The sequence below is a fragment of the Perca fluviatilis genome, chromosome 23 (genome assembly GCF_010015445.1).
Source record: "Perca fluviatilis chromosome 23, GENO_Pfluv_1.0, whole genome shotgun sequence".
In the NCBI taxonomy this organism is placed as follows: Eukaryota; Metazoa; Chordata; class Actinopteri; order Perciformes; family Percidae; genus Perca; species Perca fluviatilis.
The window spans coordinates 27,273,934-27,292,435 of record NC_053134.1 but is presented as its reverse complement, the minus strand read 5'-3'; the positions used below and the strand labels follow the sequence as shown (position 1 = coordinate 27,292,435).

At 41.0% G+C, this 18,502-nt stretch overlaps 1 protein-coding gene across 1 annotated transcript in view; it reads left to right on the top strand.

Moving 5' to 3' along the window:
- tmtc1 (transmembrane O-mannosyltransferase targeting cadherins 1) overlaps positions 1 to 3,584 on the top strand; it is a 188,051-nt gene extending 184,467 nt beyond the window's left edge. Inside the window, exon 19 of the mRNA XM_039791008.1 lies at positions 1,141 to 3,584. Within this exon, the coding sequence (XP_039646942.1) occupies positions 1,141 to 1,266 (126 nt within the window). The 3' untranslated portion in view covers positions 1,267 to 3,584. The remainder of the gene's footprint in view (positions 1 to 1,140) is intronic.
- The last annotated feature ends 14,918 nt before the right edge of the window (positions 3,585 to 18,502 follow it).

The following is an 18,502-nucleotide window of genomic DNA, read 5'->3' as shown; positions in this document are numbered from 1 at the left end:
GATTCATCTTCATTAAATGGGATTTTTGTATTATAGCAATACCACATGCCGAACATTACAAATGTGAAAGTATTTTAAAACGTTTAACTTTGTGTGATATTTTATTGACATTTCATGATATAGTCTCAATAGGCAGTCCCATTTTTCACATAACTCATTTTACAAGTGATTCTTTTGCTCATTTTAAACAATGTACTCTGTTCCTCTGACATTACCATGACACAACATAAAAATAACACTGACAAATACACCATAAGTGGATAAACAACACTTAATATAAGGACTCATTTCCCGTCCCTTGTCCATAATCCGTGTAGTCTCGCTTTGCCAGACCATCCACACGCTGCGGAGCGGAGGAGGGTCTGGCTAGTCCACACAGCATTCTGGGATGGGAGAAAAACGTGCTCTGGTTTATTGCCATTTCTTTAAACCACCGGAGCAATCCCGGAAGTGGAACGTCAAGGATATAGACTATATTCCATGTAACTCTAGCCTTGCCAGACCTTGCATTGATTATATTTCCAATATTTACCCCGTATTCTTGCTGGTATTTGAATAAATAGGGATACAACAGAAATAGTTCATAATTATCGCAGTAAAAGATTCTAGAAGTTTCAATAGTAGATCAAATCATTTCACTGACTGTCGTCCATATTGTTATTAGTCAAAAATCATGTTTTACCAGGTCTTCATGCGCCTCTTCAAGAGTTTTATAGATCATATTTTTCCCAAAGCATATATTTGCATGCCAGAGTATGGTCCGATCTGTGCGTTGCCATGGTTGCTGTACACAAACCAACCAGCCAACAGTTTGCAAGGCTGCAGACCCGAAAAGGAGAAACTCAGCTACTTTTAAACATTATCAAAGACTTGAATAACAGGTTTTTGGATTATGCGCACACATCGCTACGGCGACCTTTTCAAGAAGCTGGTTGAAGGAATGAAAGAGGGACGTTGTGTTCGCACGGTCCAATAAGTCCGCCACTTAGTGGAATATTCTCTTTCATTAGCCTTGTAAACAGCTTAGTCGGAATATCTATATTTTTTCGGAATAATACAAAAACGATATGTTATGTGCACACGTATATTGTTTGTAATGTGTGTGTGTGTGTGTGTGTGTGTGTGTGTGTGTGTGTGTAGGGAGACTATGCAGCAGCCAGGATGTACTACCAGCGAGCCCTGCTTCTGAGCCCCAGCTCCAAACTTCTGAAGGAGAATCTGGCCAAGCTGGACCGGCTGGAGAGGAGACTGACAGGGGGAGCATAGACCACCACGGTTCCCCAGACACTGTACCATCCTGGGCACAGATCAGGGGAGCAGGGCACAGCCCTATCTCTCTGTAGTCCAAACACCAGCCACCAGGCTGCTGGATAAAACCGACTTGACCTGGTTACCAGGATGACCGGCCTGATTGAGAGCAGAGGAGGAGGGTGAACACAGGTGGACCAAGTGTGCTGGAGTCAAAGAGACCAGTCAAGCCACAGTCCAGAAGCCTTTCCTGAGGTAAGGAGAGGAGAATGGCTGGTTGAAGACCACTGGGAGCTCCATGTGTTACCCTGTCTGCATTGGCTTTACATTCACATGTGCTTCAGACATTTGTGTTTGATTGATTTCTTTTTTTGGTTCATGTGAAGACATTATCTATATGGCACTTAATCATAGATTGTAATTCAGTCCTCTGTGAGAACTTTTCATGTATTTCCATTTGTGCAGTGAAAGTGTGTGGAAACTTATTATTATGAAGGGAATGAGCATGGAAACAGTGTGTGTGACAAAATTATCTCAGCTCAACGGTACACTTTGTAGCTTTCCGAACTTTCAACCGCATCTCAAAGACTTCTGCAGTGAGTGGAGTTTGCTCAGATGTAGTCAGGTGACACCCGGTCACACACACAGAAACCGTGTCATCGACCAAGAGTCAGTAGACGGCTCCATTCATTCGAAGAGATATGGTTGAAAGCTCTGAAAAGCTAGTAAGTGGACCATTGAATTGAAATGATTGTTACAAAACAAGGGAATAGCTTGACACAAGATTAACTCCACTCTCTTTTGAAGTATATCAGCGTATAGAGTCTTACAAATGCAAACATCTGTAAAGATTATATGAGAAATGTAATGAGATTCATAACATGTGCTTTCTCTTCAGATATAAAACTATATTATGTTCATCTGACCACCATTTCTAGAACTGGCTACAGTGTGAAGGCCTTTTCACACGGGGAGCAATTGTCACGCCTCGTAATTCATTTGAAATGAGATGCGTGCGGGCAGGAATCCCTTGAAAATGTTGCGTTCGTGCTCGTCCGCTGCAAGTTGAACTTTGTTGAACTTTTCCCCTAGTGAGTTCACTAAAATATAAAACTAAACTAAAAATTATCAGGACATAGACAGCGGGCGTTTTGCTTGTCAGAGCTTCGGCACAAGATTGGATTTATCAGGTAACATTCATTATTATGACTATATGCTAATTTAGCTAACTTTAGCTACCTACAATAACAATCCGTGGTTAGAAAAGACTAGGATTGCCACTATTTGTTATAATACAACCTGTGATTAGGGATATATGATAACACAGTCAGCTAATCTCATTCAGTTGTACTACAGGGATACACTAGTGCACAGAATCCCCATGGTCACACATTGATCACCGCGGGCGTTTACTCGCAGAGCGTTGTTCGCCTGTATGTTCACCTGAAGATGTGTGTCCATTGTCGGCGTCATTTCCCCACTTCCCATTCATGTCTATGGGAGAAGCCGTGCAATACATTCTGGTAGCGTCGCGGAGACTTTGGATAAGCAGGGCGTCGAGTCGCCCGCTCCTCATTTTCAAAGTTGAATCCAGCCAACTTTATGCAAATGTTGAGCGGCCGGCTCGGCTCTACTCCTCTCAAAAGCTGACCAAAATCTTTTAAACTGACCGTTCAAAATCGATCTGAAATGAGGACAGATTCAGCAACTGCACGGCTTGTTTCTCGCTTGAAATGTTTTCAGAAACACGTTTCGATGAACTATTTTCATAAAATACGAGATTGTATTCCAAATGAGTCAACATTATGGTCGGTTTGGAAATTCGGGAGCAGCCAGCCCCACGTGACGTCCGATCAGCTGCGGCCATCGCGATTGTAGGAGGGTGTGGACTGTTTTCTTTGCTCGTCATTGGTCAGTGAAGAGAAACTGGTGGCGAGCTCACTAGCGTGCGTTGCCGGGAAGCGGGGCGATCCCATCCTTGAAAACAACGCGTATATAGACATGTACTATGAGGAGCGCAGTGAGACCCCGAGGATCCACGTGACTACGCAGGCAAAGAGCCGCTCCCCCTGTGAAAAGCCCTTAAGACCTGATGTTGCGAGCCTTCTGCAAGTATAATAAGCTAGTGTGTCTACTCCTGTGTGAGGAGTTGAGCTTGTGGCTTCATGAATACCATAACCTCTGAAGATGGCTGTTTGGTTGCTTGTTGTGGTTTTGTTGACAGTGATGTTTATTGTGAATGAATTTTGTTGTGGAATGACAATGGAATGAAAATGACGTGACTAGTGCAATGGCTTACTTGCACCAAGAAGAATAAAAGTATATGTTTTATTAAATGTTGTTTGGAGTTATTACTATTAGGAGTGTCTCGATTCTCCAAATCCACAATTCAATTCGATTGAAACCTTTTTTGTCAGCAGTGACGGCAACGCCACGATAAGAGTCAATAGATGGCAGAAGGGTACTTTACCTAACAGTTTGAGTTTTTCAAATTAACGAAGTGCAATTGAAAGCACCATAAGTTTACCGAGATCCATGAATTCCTGTCAAAGCCCACATGCTTTTTCTTCGTTGTTTATTTCCATAACTCACTCACGGGAAGGCAAAATGTTGCCACATCGGTGACTTAAGGGAAGCAGAAGGATTTTCCAGTTCTGTTGTTTCTCCGTCATTTCCGAAACCTGCAGTGGCCATGATGTCTGGAAAGAGCAGCTGTAGGCTACCAGTAAGCTAACGTTACGCTGTGTCTTTAGCTGCATGCTAACAGCTGATAAGCTTCACTGTATCTGTTGCTTCTTATCCTGCTTCAATAGCTTATTTCAATCAATTTTCTATTTAAAATAAAAATCCTGACACCTGTAATTACTATTAATATTACTGTTATGACCCTGGCTCAAGGGAAAAAAACAGGAGGAAGGAATGAAGATGGATAAACAATTCTATAAGAAAAGAAAAAGTGCAAAGTGGTGTTGAGAGACTGCTGGCTGAGAGAGTACTGCAGGGTGAAGCAGGGACTTTCAAACTCAGGTACTCAGAGCAGGGGCCATTTACAACAATTAGGTATGCAGAGCTGCACCCCTGTTCCACCTGCAACCAAACAGAACAGACAAAATCAAAGAAAACAATGTCCTTGGACAGAAAAAAATTGCAAATGTCTAGCAAAAACACTCCACTGGACTCAACATTGTTCCATGTGTAGCAGGTTTTCCTACATTTCACTTGAGTCAGTTGGAGCCGACTACAAGTTTGAAAAGTAAAAAAATCTGGAGGTGTGGAGTTGGAAATAAGTGAGCTTACCTCTTAGCCTCTGTAGCCCGCTTCTCTTCTCTGCTGCAGGTGCGAGGCTCCAGGTTACATTAGTATGGAGGTAGATTTGTCTCAATATTATTTGGTTGAACAATTCTTCAATTTGTAGATCTCAATTTGCATTTTACACACAGTTTTCAGACAACTCTACATTCTTTCTATTTCTGTTTTGTTTTAAATTATAGGCGATAAATAACATGCATTCATTGGCATATTTTATAATGTTTAGAAAATGTAGATGTCTCTAGATAATGATCTAGATCATATACATAGAACAAATAAACACACTAAAACTCAGTGTCACATTAACATATTCCGATATTCGTGTTAGGCTAAAGGCTAACCCCAGCAGACCAGCTCTCCCAAATGTTTTTACAGCAAATGCCCACTCTAGGACTAGATTTTTACAAAATTACTTTCCTCAATGTACTGTATATAGATGGAAGACAATAAAGTATATTATCTAATAGTTTAGCATTTAGCTGCAGCCCTGAGCCTTTGCCCACAATTAGCAGAACTTTCACCATGCACATCGCCATTTGGAGAACAGCCAATAGGAATGTTCTCCTCCACTCTCTGAAATGGCCTGTGATTGGCCAAAGTCTCCTTTCACAGGCTAGATTTTCTAAAGCCTGAAAACAGAGCCAGGAGGAGGTGCCAGAGTCCACTTGACTTGAATTTTTGCCTAACACTGCCAGTGTTAGGCAAAAATACCCCAGCTTTAACAAATACCACTGGCTCCCCGGTCATCTTCGTCTTTGTAAATTGACACACGTTATAGAATAGGTTGCTGATCCCTTCCTTACCTGCTCACAATGCCAATGTAAACATGCTGATGAACATGGAAAAATGTTCACCATCTTACTTTGAATGCTAACATTTTAAAAGTAACACTAAACACAAAGCTGAAGCTGATAGTAATGTTTAGCAGATATGTGGCCATAAACTATAAGGATTTGTACCTGATTTTGAGGCTAAATGTAAAGTTAATTTATACTGTTTATTGATCCCCAGTGGGGAAATTACAATTTACACTCTGTTTTTTAGAAATCACTACACACAGGTCTGAAATACACACAGACATGCTCAGGACCTATTCATGCACAAATGGAGAGATGTCAGTGAGTGGGCTGCCAGTGCTGGACCAGTGCCCTGAGCGGTTGGGGGGGTACGGTGCCTTGCTCAAGAGAACCTGGCAGTGCCCTGGAGGTGAACTGGCATCTCTCCAGCTACCAATCCACACTCTGTACTTTGGTCCATACTGGGACTTGAACCAGCGACCCTCTGGTTCCCAACCCAAGTCCCTATGGACTGAGTTACTGCTATCCCAAAGGAATTGCCAAAGTGATTACAATCCTCCCTCTTGGAGGTACCAAATCTTATTGTTTTAATTTCTGGACCAAAGTGGTGAACCAACCAACCAACTGACCCATATTACATTTCTAGAGCTTTATAAGATGTAATAGTGCGTTCTTTTTGTCTTGTAATCGCAACTAGTAGCTCGAGTGTGACGTCACATCCATGTCGGAAAACGAGTTACCGTGGGTTGTTGCGTTCTTTTTGTCACATAATACTACGAGTTGGAGAAAAGATGGATTTTTGTAACATTTTTAGTAACATTTAGGATTCTATTCACCCAGTTATTGACATATTACACAACTATATTTCACAGTTTGATGCATGAAAATTACGTTTTGATTAACGTTAACGTTAGGCTACTGCTCTGCTTTCTGCTCAAGGCTCGGCTTAAAGCCGTTGTTGTCATATAGCAACCGAGCGTCTCAGCTGCACAAGCTACAAAATAACTAATCAGGCGGTATTTAACTCCTAATAAGACTGTAGCGACATGCCTATAGGTAGCAGTATACAGTGCTATGTGTACGACTTCTTCATTTGGTTACAACAAAGACAAAAGTGCTTAAAACTGTAGAAAACCACAATGTTTACTACGTGTGATGCACGACGTAGCCATCTTTGAAAGTGACCTCGGGGTCCTCTGAGTTCAAACGACTTGACGAGTCGTAAATACGACCTCGGGGGCGTTCTTTTTGCAACTTCCGGGTCGTAACTCCGGAAAACAACTCGTAAAACGACTTCGGTGGACAAAAAGAACGCACCATAAGTAACTGTGGTGATATGATATCAGTTTAGGGTCTTTAGAGAAGTAGGCGTGGTTAGCTGACGGACAGGGTCAATGCTGATATGACACATGAGGGCGTGTTTGTGTGATGCTGACTTAGCCCAGGCCAGACAGCAGACGTGGAGATTAATTTAAGAGATTCAGATTGACATTGACTACGTTAACATGCACATTATATTCAGTTTTTTGCCCATCTTCCAAAAAAGACAATATTCCGACTGAGCCGTTTACATGTGTAGGGACCTACTGTGCTGCCCTCAGTATATGTGCTGGATATAACTTGACAGCCCGATAAACGCGTTCCTAACATCATGACTCTGAAGACAGTTGATCCCTTGTCCACAGGTTTATTTTAAGGAAAGCATAAAACTGAAACATACAAAAAGCATAATCAATACTATGCTTGCTTTAAACATGTACAGATACTGTATACACTGTGTAATTATTAACTCAATCTTTTACATGAATTCAATCCTGTTGTTTTCCTTTTTACTGTTACCCTATTTATTGTAGATTTAACTTCAAAAGTAATATGACATATTTTACCTTTTAATGAATTATCTGTTCATTTATTCATTGTAACACTTCTTTTATGAACTTCCAATGGCCTAGAAACAGTGTAATTATAAACAATAATAACTTGATACATTTCGAGCATCAAAGGTCACAAAATGCAGCATTTTCCCAAATATAATGCTCTGCAATTGTAGATAAAAATAAAACAATCAATATGCTATACCAAAGGCATGACATGTATGCAGATGTTAACTCTGATTCAATAAAACAGCAGAGGTTGCATCCTTGTCTCCTCCACTTGCCTCCCTTCCTCGCGTCTTAGTCCCTCCCACCGACGAGGCCCGGGAGAGACGCGAGGAAATCATGGGAGGAGAGAGGCAACGACCAATTGAGGGGGGCCTTATATAAGCTGAAGCTTCTGACCCTACCCTTTGGTTACGACCAATAAATTCATTCATTCATTCAAATGTGTTTTAGAGGGATGAGACGTCCTTTCCTCTAAAGCGCCACATGAATTCGTCAGCTGTATGGACGGAGTTAGCAATAGTGATGGTCAAATGAAGCTGTCTTTACATTCAGAGCTCACTAGATGGCGCTCTCTGTTCAAAGAAAAAGGTTAAAGGAATGGCAATTCAGTGGGTTTTCAACCCTTTGTTGAACAGAGAGCGCCATCTAGTGAGCTCTGAATGTAAAGACAGTGGTTCATGAAGCTTCATTTGACCATCAATAGTTAGCAACCCTTTCAGCTGCACGGTTTCCGGGAAGGCTGCTCTCGTGTGTCTTCGCCTATAGCTCCTCGATGATCCCTCTCGATGCTTGGTCCTCGGGGACGAAATAAGAGCTTTGAGGCGGCCTTCACCGAGGAAGGGCAGAACAACATCTGGTTCAGCCGAGGACCGAGGAGTCAAGGAGCTATCAAATAAAGGGGATGAGATTCAGCCCAGCTCTCAGAGGCATGGTCATTTTACTTCCTGATTAATGATCACAATACCTAACTTCCTGTTACTGACATGCTGAGAAAGTGGTGATCAGTTGAGGTTCTCTGCTGGTTTTCTTTCACAAAAATATTTATTAATTTAACTTATTTTTTAAAAGTGCTGTAGTACAACTAGCAGGAGACAAGTTGTAATTGAGGTAAGTTTGGAGACATTACCTTATTTAATCATTAAATTAATAAATATTTTTGTTGTCTCTCTTTTCGGTGTTGTAATTTGTAGACGTTCCTAAGCACTCGTCTTACTGCCGGTAGCAGCAGAGAGCAGAAGCCAGCAGGCAAGGGTTATTTAAAATAAACTCCTGGTGTACTTACAAACTTTCCAATTTTTTTATTTGTATTAGTGTAGAAGTTTGGTATCATTTCGGGCATTATTAGTGGGGTAACTTACGAGATAAAAACCTGGATCCAAACCTGGAAATGACGGAGTCATTTCCAGCATCACTTTAAACAAAGGAATGGAAACATACAGTTGTGCTCCCTATCTTAAAGCCCTATAGCGCTCACAACTGTGCTCTGTAAAATTATGGAGCGGATTGTAACCAACAGTTTATTTTTTAGAAACCAGAGGACTCTTTGTTGATGTCCACAATGGCTTTAGGGATGGAAGGTCCACTGTGGAGTCAGTGGCAGTTTTGGATCAGGATATTAAAAGGGCATTTAGAAATAAGGAAACAGTAGTGTATGTATTCTTGGATATTAAAGGGAAATTTCACCGCTGGAAAGCTGAATATATCTTTAAATTGGGTCACTAATGTAGTAGAAATGTGAAAAGAAAATTGAAATTGGTGCCTTCTAGGCCGAGATAAGCCAGAAAATGTGTTTTTGGCTCATATGGATGAAAGACACCAAATCCCAGAATGCACTTGCTTTGCTGCTGTATGAAGCCACTACCAAGCCACGCCTACCCTTTACAGAAAGACAGTGAGACGATCAACTCAACAAGTGTGTTTTATTGTCATTTCAACCATATACACGAAAAAACGTTTCACCGTGGCTCAAGTGGTGTTACACATTTAAAACATGCTTTTTTTTGGCCACAGCTGATACATTATCCGGACTTCTTTCAGCGGATTGATTGATAGCGCCAGAGTGAAAAGAACTGTGTCCATGGTAATGCTGTGCTATGCATGGCAACGGTGTGTTATCCTTAGCAACAGTCTGTTATCAAGAAATAACAGACCGCATTCTACATTAGAATTCAACCAAGCCATGTAATAAAAGAAGGCTAACACATAGCTACTAGCATTAGCTCTTGGTGGGCTGTGGTATAAACATCGAGTATAAACATAACCGTACCAGCGTGGCGGGCGATGTAGCTAGAATTGTCTGCATTTTACAGTCACAAACTCCACCAGCAGTTAGCAGTTAGTTGGATACAAATCACCCCATTTCTGCAACAGGCAGTCCGGGGTAACACAGCCCACCTCCACTAGTAGTCTTACCCGGTGACAGAGCAGCAGGCTGGACTGTCCACAGCCATATTTCCACAGCAACAAAAACACAGCACAGCAGTCTCTGAACTCACGTTGGGAGTTTCGTTGAAGTTGGATGTAGTCCAGTTTGTTTAATGAGCGAACACTTGCAAGCAAGATTGGTGAACAGATGGCCGGCTAGCGTTAGCTTTCCACCGGCACACTCGTTCAACGCTCCCCGCTGATAAGGTCACTTTACCGGCCACAGGAATCGAGCACCACCGCTGGTCTCCGTGCAGGCAAAGCTGGCGTAGTGTGTGGAGTATTGCGTCTGTAATAAAGTGCCCTGCATATTCTCCGATGTGTTCCAATGTATCCTGGTGGTACACGTGTGTGGTAGTTTGAATGCACATAATTGTTGTTCTAAAATTTTTGTCGGGATGAACTGTTTCTGCTCCTACTGAGAAGCTAAGCGAGGATTCAAGATGGCTGACACTCGTTTTTTCCTCGGCAATCTCCGGAAAAAGCCGACAGTCCAACCCCCTTTGGGCTATGCGGAAGTGGGTCCTAGTACAGGCTGTAGTCTTTTGCCTCTGGGTAAAAAAACCTCAGATGACGCAAAAATCGTCATTTTGCGTCATCTGAGGCTTTTTTCCAGACCCACAATACAGAGATCTCCCCTCTCAGGGGGACATGAGGGAGGGAAGCATGGTCATTCAAAAATACTACCAGGTTTCTACTGATACAAAGCTTAATGCTAATCGGTGAAGTTTTTCTTTAAGGCATATGATTCGTTGTGGAAGGAGGAATTAATGATCAAAATGTTTGACTTGGGAGTTAGGGGACGAATGTTTAATTGGATTAATGATTTTTTAACGAAAAGAACAATACAATGGTTGGTAGTGTCAGCTCGAAGACTGCAGAAATAGAGAATGGAAACCCACAGGGTAGTGTTATAAGTCCAGTTTTATTTAATGTAATGATAAATGATATCTTTGGTACATTAGAAAGAGGATCTGGTCTGTCTTTGTTTGCAGATGACAGAGCCATCTGGAAAGAGGCCGTAATGTAGAGTTTGTTTTAAAAAGTGTTAGTTTTTGTAGAGGAATGGGGGAACACTTGGGGCTTCCAAATATCTGCCTCTAAGACTAAATATATGATATTTGGTTTTAAAAGAAAGTTACCTTATGTATGTAGTTATGAGTAGTGTCTCCAAACTTCTTTTTTAAAAGTAAGTGCTGTAGTACAACTAGCAGGAGACAAGTTATAATTGAGGTAAGTTTGGAGACACTACCTTATTTAATCATTAAATTAATAAATATTTTTGTGTCTGTGTTGTAGTTTGTAGACGGTCCCTAAGCACTCGTCTTACTGCCGTCTCACCGCCGGCTGCTCATAGAGACCAATAATGTTATTTCTCCAGGTTGGAGGACGGCTCGTTTTGATGAAAATTTGTTTGTAGCTCGTTGTTAACCTTACTACGGTAGGAAAGATGCGTGGTTTGTGATTTAATAACATTTCGCTGTAGAGTAATTGATCCCGGAAGTTCACATCTTTACCGAAGTTCACCGGCCGCGGTAGCGGTAGCAGCAGAGAGCAGAAGCCATCTGGCAAGTGTTATTTAAATAAACTCCTGGTGTACTTACAAACTTTTTCTTTTTTTTTTCTTCTTTTTTTATAAACTTTCCAATGTCTTGTTTTATGAGTACAGAACCTATTTGTACTAGTGTAGAAGTTTGGTATCATTCTGGGTATTATTAGTGGGGTAATTTACGAGATACACCTTTGGTTCCATTAGCGCCTGCACTTAGCCATTCGGCTGATAGCGCTAAGTCAACCAATGTTAGAAAAAAGGGGCTTTGTAGTGGAAAAAAGCTTCTGGGGGGGTGTTTGGCTCGAGGTCAGGGAGCAAAAGACCCTAGGGTGAAATTACTCTAAACCATCCCTTTAATATGAAATAAACAATAAATATAGAAACAAACAAAATAGCTGTTTAACAAGAAAAGAACAAAGGCTTGGGCACCTGGATGGCTCAGTTGGTAGAGCAGACGCCCATACGTGGAGGTTTACTCCTCGACACAGCAGGCCCGGGTTTGACTCCGACCAGTGGCCCTTTGCTGCATGTCATTCCCCCTCTCTCTCCCCTTTCATTTCTTCAGCTGTCCTGTCAACGGGGGCCTGGACATGCCCCCCAAAAAAGAAAGAATGGATTGAATGCAGAATGTGCAACAAATATAGTATGAGCAATGGGCAGATAAACCAACCATTTTAAAGCACATCAAAAATCTGTATCATAGTTATTTATTTTTCTTAATTATCTTATGTAGTCATTTCTTTTAAATAAATAAACCTTTGTTTGACTAGTTTATTACTGAACCCATTCATCACATCCTGCGCAACCCACCACCACAAGTAAATTCTCAACCTGTGGGAAACACTGACACACAGGCAGATCTCTTGAAATGGACAGGAAACTGACCTCAAGCACACAATCACGCACATGCTTCCTGTGTACAGTTTAGACAGCTCTAGTGGTCATGGAGACGGAAGACACACCACTGAAGCAAAGTCACATGGTAAACAAACAGACTGGGAGTGAATGTATTCTATTTGTGTGCAGGTTTTAGCAGAAGTGCAGCATATACACACACACACACACACACACACACACACACACACACACACACACACACACACACACACACACACACACACACACACACACACACACACACACACACACACACACACACACACACACATACACACACCCCAAACACTGTAGTGGAGTGGCTTTGAATGACAACCAAAAACGTTTGTCTTTACTGTGAACATTTGCTGTTCAATATGCTGCAGTTTTACAAACAGGAACGTGAACAAACTTAAACTTGACTTGATGTTTGCATCTAGGGTCTTTTCACATATCAGCTGTAAATCAAGTACTGAAAATAATGTAAATAGTGAGTTTTAACCACACTATAATTTAATTCAATTCAATTCAATTTTATTTATAGTATCAAATCATAACAAGAGTTATCTTGAGACACTTTACAGATAGAGTAGGTCTAGACCACACGCTATAATTTACAAAGCCCCAACAATTCTAATAATTCCCCCAAGAGCAAGCAGTGCGACAGTGGCGAGGAAAAACTCCCTATTAGGAAGAAACCTCGGCAGACCCAGACTCTTGGTAGGCGGTGTCTGACGGTGCCGGTTGGGGGGGTGATGAACAGTGGCAATAATGGTCACATTAATAATGGAACGCTGCAGGGCGTTACAGGATGTAGCGCGGCACAGCAGAGCATGGATGGACGTAGCAGGATGTAGCAGGGTTCAGCAGGACATCGCAGGGCACTGCTGAGCTTAGCAGGGAGTGCAGCAGGACCACGGCGACAGCTGCAACCAAGATCTCGGTGCCAACGTACTCCAAGGAAATACGCTGGGGGAAAAAACATAAGGACTCCGGGGAGTAAACTTCCCAGTGCTAGGTTAGTAGCAAGCATTTCTGGGACGGAATGCACACAAATGGTAATAGAAAGGGAGAGGAGAGAGCAGCTCAGTGTGTCAAAGGAAGGAAGTCCCCCGGCAGTCTAGAACTATAACAGCGTAACTAAGAGAGACAGGCAGTTTAAGGAGAGGAGCCTGGTCGGGCTTAGAACTCTCCCCTGCCGGATCGGGCTGTACTGGCCTGCCTCCCTCTACTTTTGTTACATTATTAATCTGATGACTATGACGAGAAGCATGTGGGCTGGGCTAGGCGGATGCTGCAACTCCTCACACCCTAACTATAAGCTTTATCAAAGAGGAGAGTTTTAAGTTCATTCTTAAATGCGGTGACAGTTTCTGCCCCCCTAACCCAGATTGGGAGCTGGTTCCAGAGGAGAGGAGCCTGATAGCTGAAGGCTCTGGCTCCCATTCTACTTTTAGAGACTCTAGGTTCCACAAGTAACTCTGCATTCTCGGAGCACAGTGTTCTAGTGGGACAATAAGGTACTAAGAGCTCTTCTGGATAGGATGGTGCTTGACCATTTAGAGCCTTGTAGGTCAGGAGAAGGATTTTAAATTCAATCCTGGATTTTACAGGAAGCCAATGCAGAGAAGCTAATACAGGATAAATATGATCTCTTTTCTTAGTTCTTGTCGGAGCATGCGCTGCAGCATTCTGGATCAGCTGGAGAGTCTTAAGGGACTAATTTGAGCAACCTGACAGTAGGGAATTTAACATTCCCCTTAGACTGTTTTCAACTAAACAACATGGATTGCTTATTGTGCTTTAAACAAACCTTACACAACACACACACACACACACACACACACACACACACACACACACACACACACACACACACACACACACACACACACAGGAACAGATTTTTTCTCAGTCATATAGATAAAGACACAGCTGATTTCCTAGACAGCACTTTACAATACTGCCGTGGTTTGGTTTACACTTGCCACTACATGGATTGGAGTCTGAAAAAATGATTGCTCTTAACGATCTTCCTCTATTCACTGTACTGTACTGCCAACAATATTGCAAGCATTTCTCCTGTGTGAACTGATAATTCATCACTAATCATTTTCCCTACTTCAACATGAATCTCTGGAACAATAAATGCTCCTATTTAACTAACTAAACTCTGGACATAACTGTGGTAGCTATCAATATATGCCTGTATGTGAATTAATAAGAAACTTCCTATCCTTGTTCTTCTTTTCTAATAATGTTATAACATCTTTCTTTCATCTCTTGTTCAGATGAAGGCAGATCATTCTCTCTTTTTTCTAATTATATTGAGTACATGTCTAAAATGTTTTATATTTGAATGTTTTTTTTTCCAGTAAATAAAATCTATAAACACCATTTAAGCATTTTGGTTAAGGATGTCATTTTGGATTTTAATTGTAAGACGTCTTGTAAATGTTATGATTTTAATGGAATTTTTATATTCACTTATTGTGCTGTTTTTCTTAAAGAATATCCATTTGCTTTTTTCCTTCAAGGATTTATGAAGTTACATGAAGAGAAATGTTTTCAAAAATCTACCTTTATTATATTCCATTGTATTTATTCAGTGTGCCAATGTGCTGCAATAGCAGCAATCGGTACAATGACTATTATTCATCGTACTTATTATTATTATTATTATTATTTTTAAATAGATTGTATTAATTTTTATCAAAATAGAACATAACCAACATACAAGTGCTCTCTGTGTTCACAGAAATATCAGAACAGGAAGGAAATAAACCACCATCCAAACCAAAATGACTTCAGATAGCGCACGACTGTCCTTACCCCAAAAAGTTAAAGCTGAGAAGAGGAAGAAAAAAAATGAAAATAAAAAAATATATATAAATAAATAACATTAAATAAAAAAATAGCAGAAAGAATATATAAAAATTAAAAATAAAATAAAAAAGAGAAAAAAATTAAAATTAAATAAAAAAATAAAAATGAATAAATTAAAAAGGAAAAAAATATACACATACATACATACACACACACACACATATCTATATATATATATATACACATACATACATATATATATACACACATATATATACATAGGCATACATACATACACATAAACATATACATACACACCTACATACATACACATATGAATTAAAAACCAAATAAAAATAAAGAATCCTACCGCCGCCCCCAACTGTCACATCAGTCCATCGTACTTATTATTAATAATAATAATAATACAATTACATATATAACAGAGGACCTGTATGTTAACCTCAGTCCCTCTCAAATTGATGCATTTGTAGACGGTGTTACGACATGCCTACGGACGACCTTAGACTCCGTCGCTCCCCTGAAAAAGAAGATGATGAAGCAAAGGAAACTAGCACCTTGGTATAACTCCCAAACTCGCAAATTAAAACAAATCTCAAACCCTCGAGATGTAAGGCGTGCTCCCACCAAGGTGGAAGAATCTCGGGTTTGGATTGGCAAGAAAGTCTCAAAACCTATAGGAAGGCCCTAAGAAAGGCCAGATCAGACTATTACTCATCACTAATAGAAGAAAACAAGAACAACCCAAGGTTTCTTTTTCAGCACTGTCGCCAGGCTGACAGATAGCCACAGCTCTACTGAGCCATCTATTCCTCTAGCTCTGAGTAGTGATGACTTCATGAGCTTCTTCAATGATAAAATTACAACAATTAGAGATAAAATTAATCACCTTTTACACTCAACTTCTAACGGTTCACCTTTAAACGCAGAGTGTAGGAAATAAAGACTAGTCTCGACATATACTTAGACTGCTTTTATCCTATAGACCTTCAACAATTAATGTTAAAGATATCCTCAGCTAAGCCATCTACCTGTCTCTTGGACCCCATCCCAACGAGACTACTCAAAGAAGCATTACCCGTGGTTAACACCTCATTACTAGATATGATCAATATGTCTCTATTAACAGGTTATGTACCACAGTCATTTAAAGTAGCTGTGATAAAACCTCTTCTGAAAAAACCCACCCTGGATCCTGAGGTCTTAGCAAACTATAGACCTATATCTAACCTTCCCTTTCTATCCAAGATCCTTGAGAAGGTGGTTGCTAATCAGTTATGTGATTTTCTACATAGCAATAGTTTATTTGATGACTTTCAATCAGAATTTAGAAAGAATCATAGCACAGAGACGGCACTGGTGAAAATTACTAACGACCTTTTAACTGCTGCAGACAAAGGTCTCGTCTCCATTCTTGTTTTACTAGATCTTAGTGCTGCATTTGACACAATTGACCATTCAATCCTGTTACAGAGATTGGAACACTTGGTTGGCATTAAAGGAATTGCTCTGAGTTGGTTTAGGTCCTATTTCTCTGATCGATCTCAATTTGTGAATGTTAATGATAAATCCTCCAAGTACGCTAAAGTTAGCCATGGGGTTCCTCAAGGCTCAGTGCTTGGACCAATTCTATTCTCCTTAAATATGCTTCCTCTAGGCAATATTATTAGAAAACACTCACTTAACTTTCACTGTTATGGCGGATGACACCCAATTATACTTGTCAATCAAACCAGAGGAAACCAGTCAGCTAGCTAAATTTCAAGCGTGCATTAAGGATATAAAATCCTGGATGACCTATAATTTTCTGATGTTAAACCCTAACAAAACGGATATTATTGTGCTGGGCCCTAAACACCTCCGAACTTCATTATCTAGAGATATAGCTACTCTGGATGGTGTTGCCCTGGCCTCCAGCACCACTGTTAGAAATTTAGGAGTTATCTTTGATCATGATATATCCTTTAATGCCAATCTAAAACAAACCTCAAGAACAGCCTTTTTTCATCGTAATATTGCCAAAATTAGGAATATCCTGTCTCAAAACGACGCTGAAAAACTAGTCCATGCATTTGTTACTTCCAGGCTGGACTATTGTAATTCCCTACTGTCAGGTTGCTCAAATAAGTCTCTTAAGACTCTCCAGCTGATCCAGAATGCTGCAGCGTGTGCTCACAAGAACTAAGAAAAGAGATCATATTTCTCCTGTATTAGCTTCTCTGCATTGCGCTTCCTGTTGAATCCAGGATTGAGTTTAAAGTCCTTCTCTTGACCTACAAAGCTCTAAATGGTCTAGCACCATCATATCTAGAAGAGCTCCTAATACCCTATTGTCCCACTAGAGCACGCACTCCCCCCAGAATGCAGAGTTACTGGTGGTACCTTCGAGTCTCTAAAAGTAGAATGGGAGCTAGAGCCTTCAGTTATCAGGCTCCTCTCCTATGGAACCAGCTCCCGATCTGGGTTGGGGGGCAGAAACTGTCACCTCATTCAAGAATGAACTTAAAACTCTCCTATTTGATAAAGCTTATAGTTAGGGAGTGAGGAGTTGCAGTGTTCACCTAACTGGCCCAACTGCTTCTCTTCATAATTGTTAGATTAATAATACATAACAAAGTAAGGGGGAGGCAGCCCAGCCAGAGATCCGGCCGGGGAGAGTTCTAAGCCCGAAAAAGCTACCTCTCCTTATGACCTGTCTCTCTTGTTACCTGTTATAGTTACGCTGTTATAGTTCTAGACTGCCGGGGACTTCCTTCCTTTGACACACTGAGCTGCTCTCTCCTCTCCCTTTCTATTACTGTTACTATTGCTATTACTATTACTATTTGTGTGCAGCCCGTCCCAGAAATGCTTGTTACTTGTTAATCCTAGCTTCTGGGGAGTTTACTCCCCGGAGTCCTTATGCTTTTTTCCCCCAGCGTATTTCCTTGGAGAACGTTGGCACCAAGATCCTGGTTGCAGCTGTCGCCGTGGTCCTGCTGCACTCCCTGCTGAGCTCAGCGATGCCCTGCAATGTCATGCTGCGTCCTGCTGAACCCTGCAGCTTCCCGCTACATCCAGTCACTGTTCCATTATTAATGTGACTACTATCGCCACTGTTCATCACACCCCAACCGCGCTCGTCAGACGCGCCTACCAAGAGCCTGGGTCTGTCCGAGGTTTCTTCCCAAGAGGGAGTTTTTCCTCGCCACTGTCGCACTGCTTGCTCTTGAGGGAATTACTGGAATTGTTGGAATTGTTGGAGCTTTGTAAATTATAGAGTGTGGTCTAGACCTACTCTATCTGTAAAGTGTCTCGAGATAACTTATGTTATGATTTGATACTATAAATAAAATTGAATTGAAAATTATTTTATCTTCCACCACATTTTTTCCCCGCTACTAATCACACAGCGTTGCCAACACGTGCAAAAAAATACATCAAAACGTGCAGAATGATTGGGAATGGTGTGCTATGACTTCAAAAGAGATTTGCCTAGCGTTTTTCATTAAATTTGCTAAAAAATTATCCAAAACCCATACCGATCCGCCATACTTTAACGTAGAAAAATGATTAAAAGTTTAAAC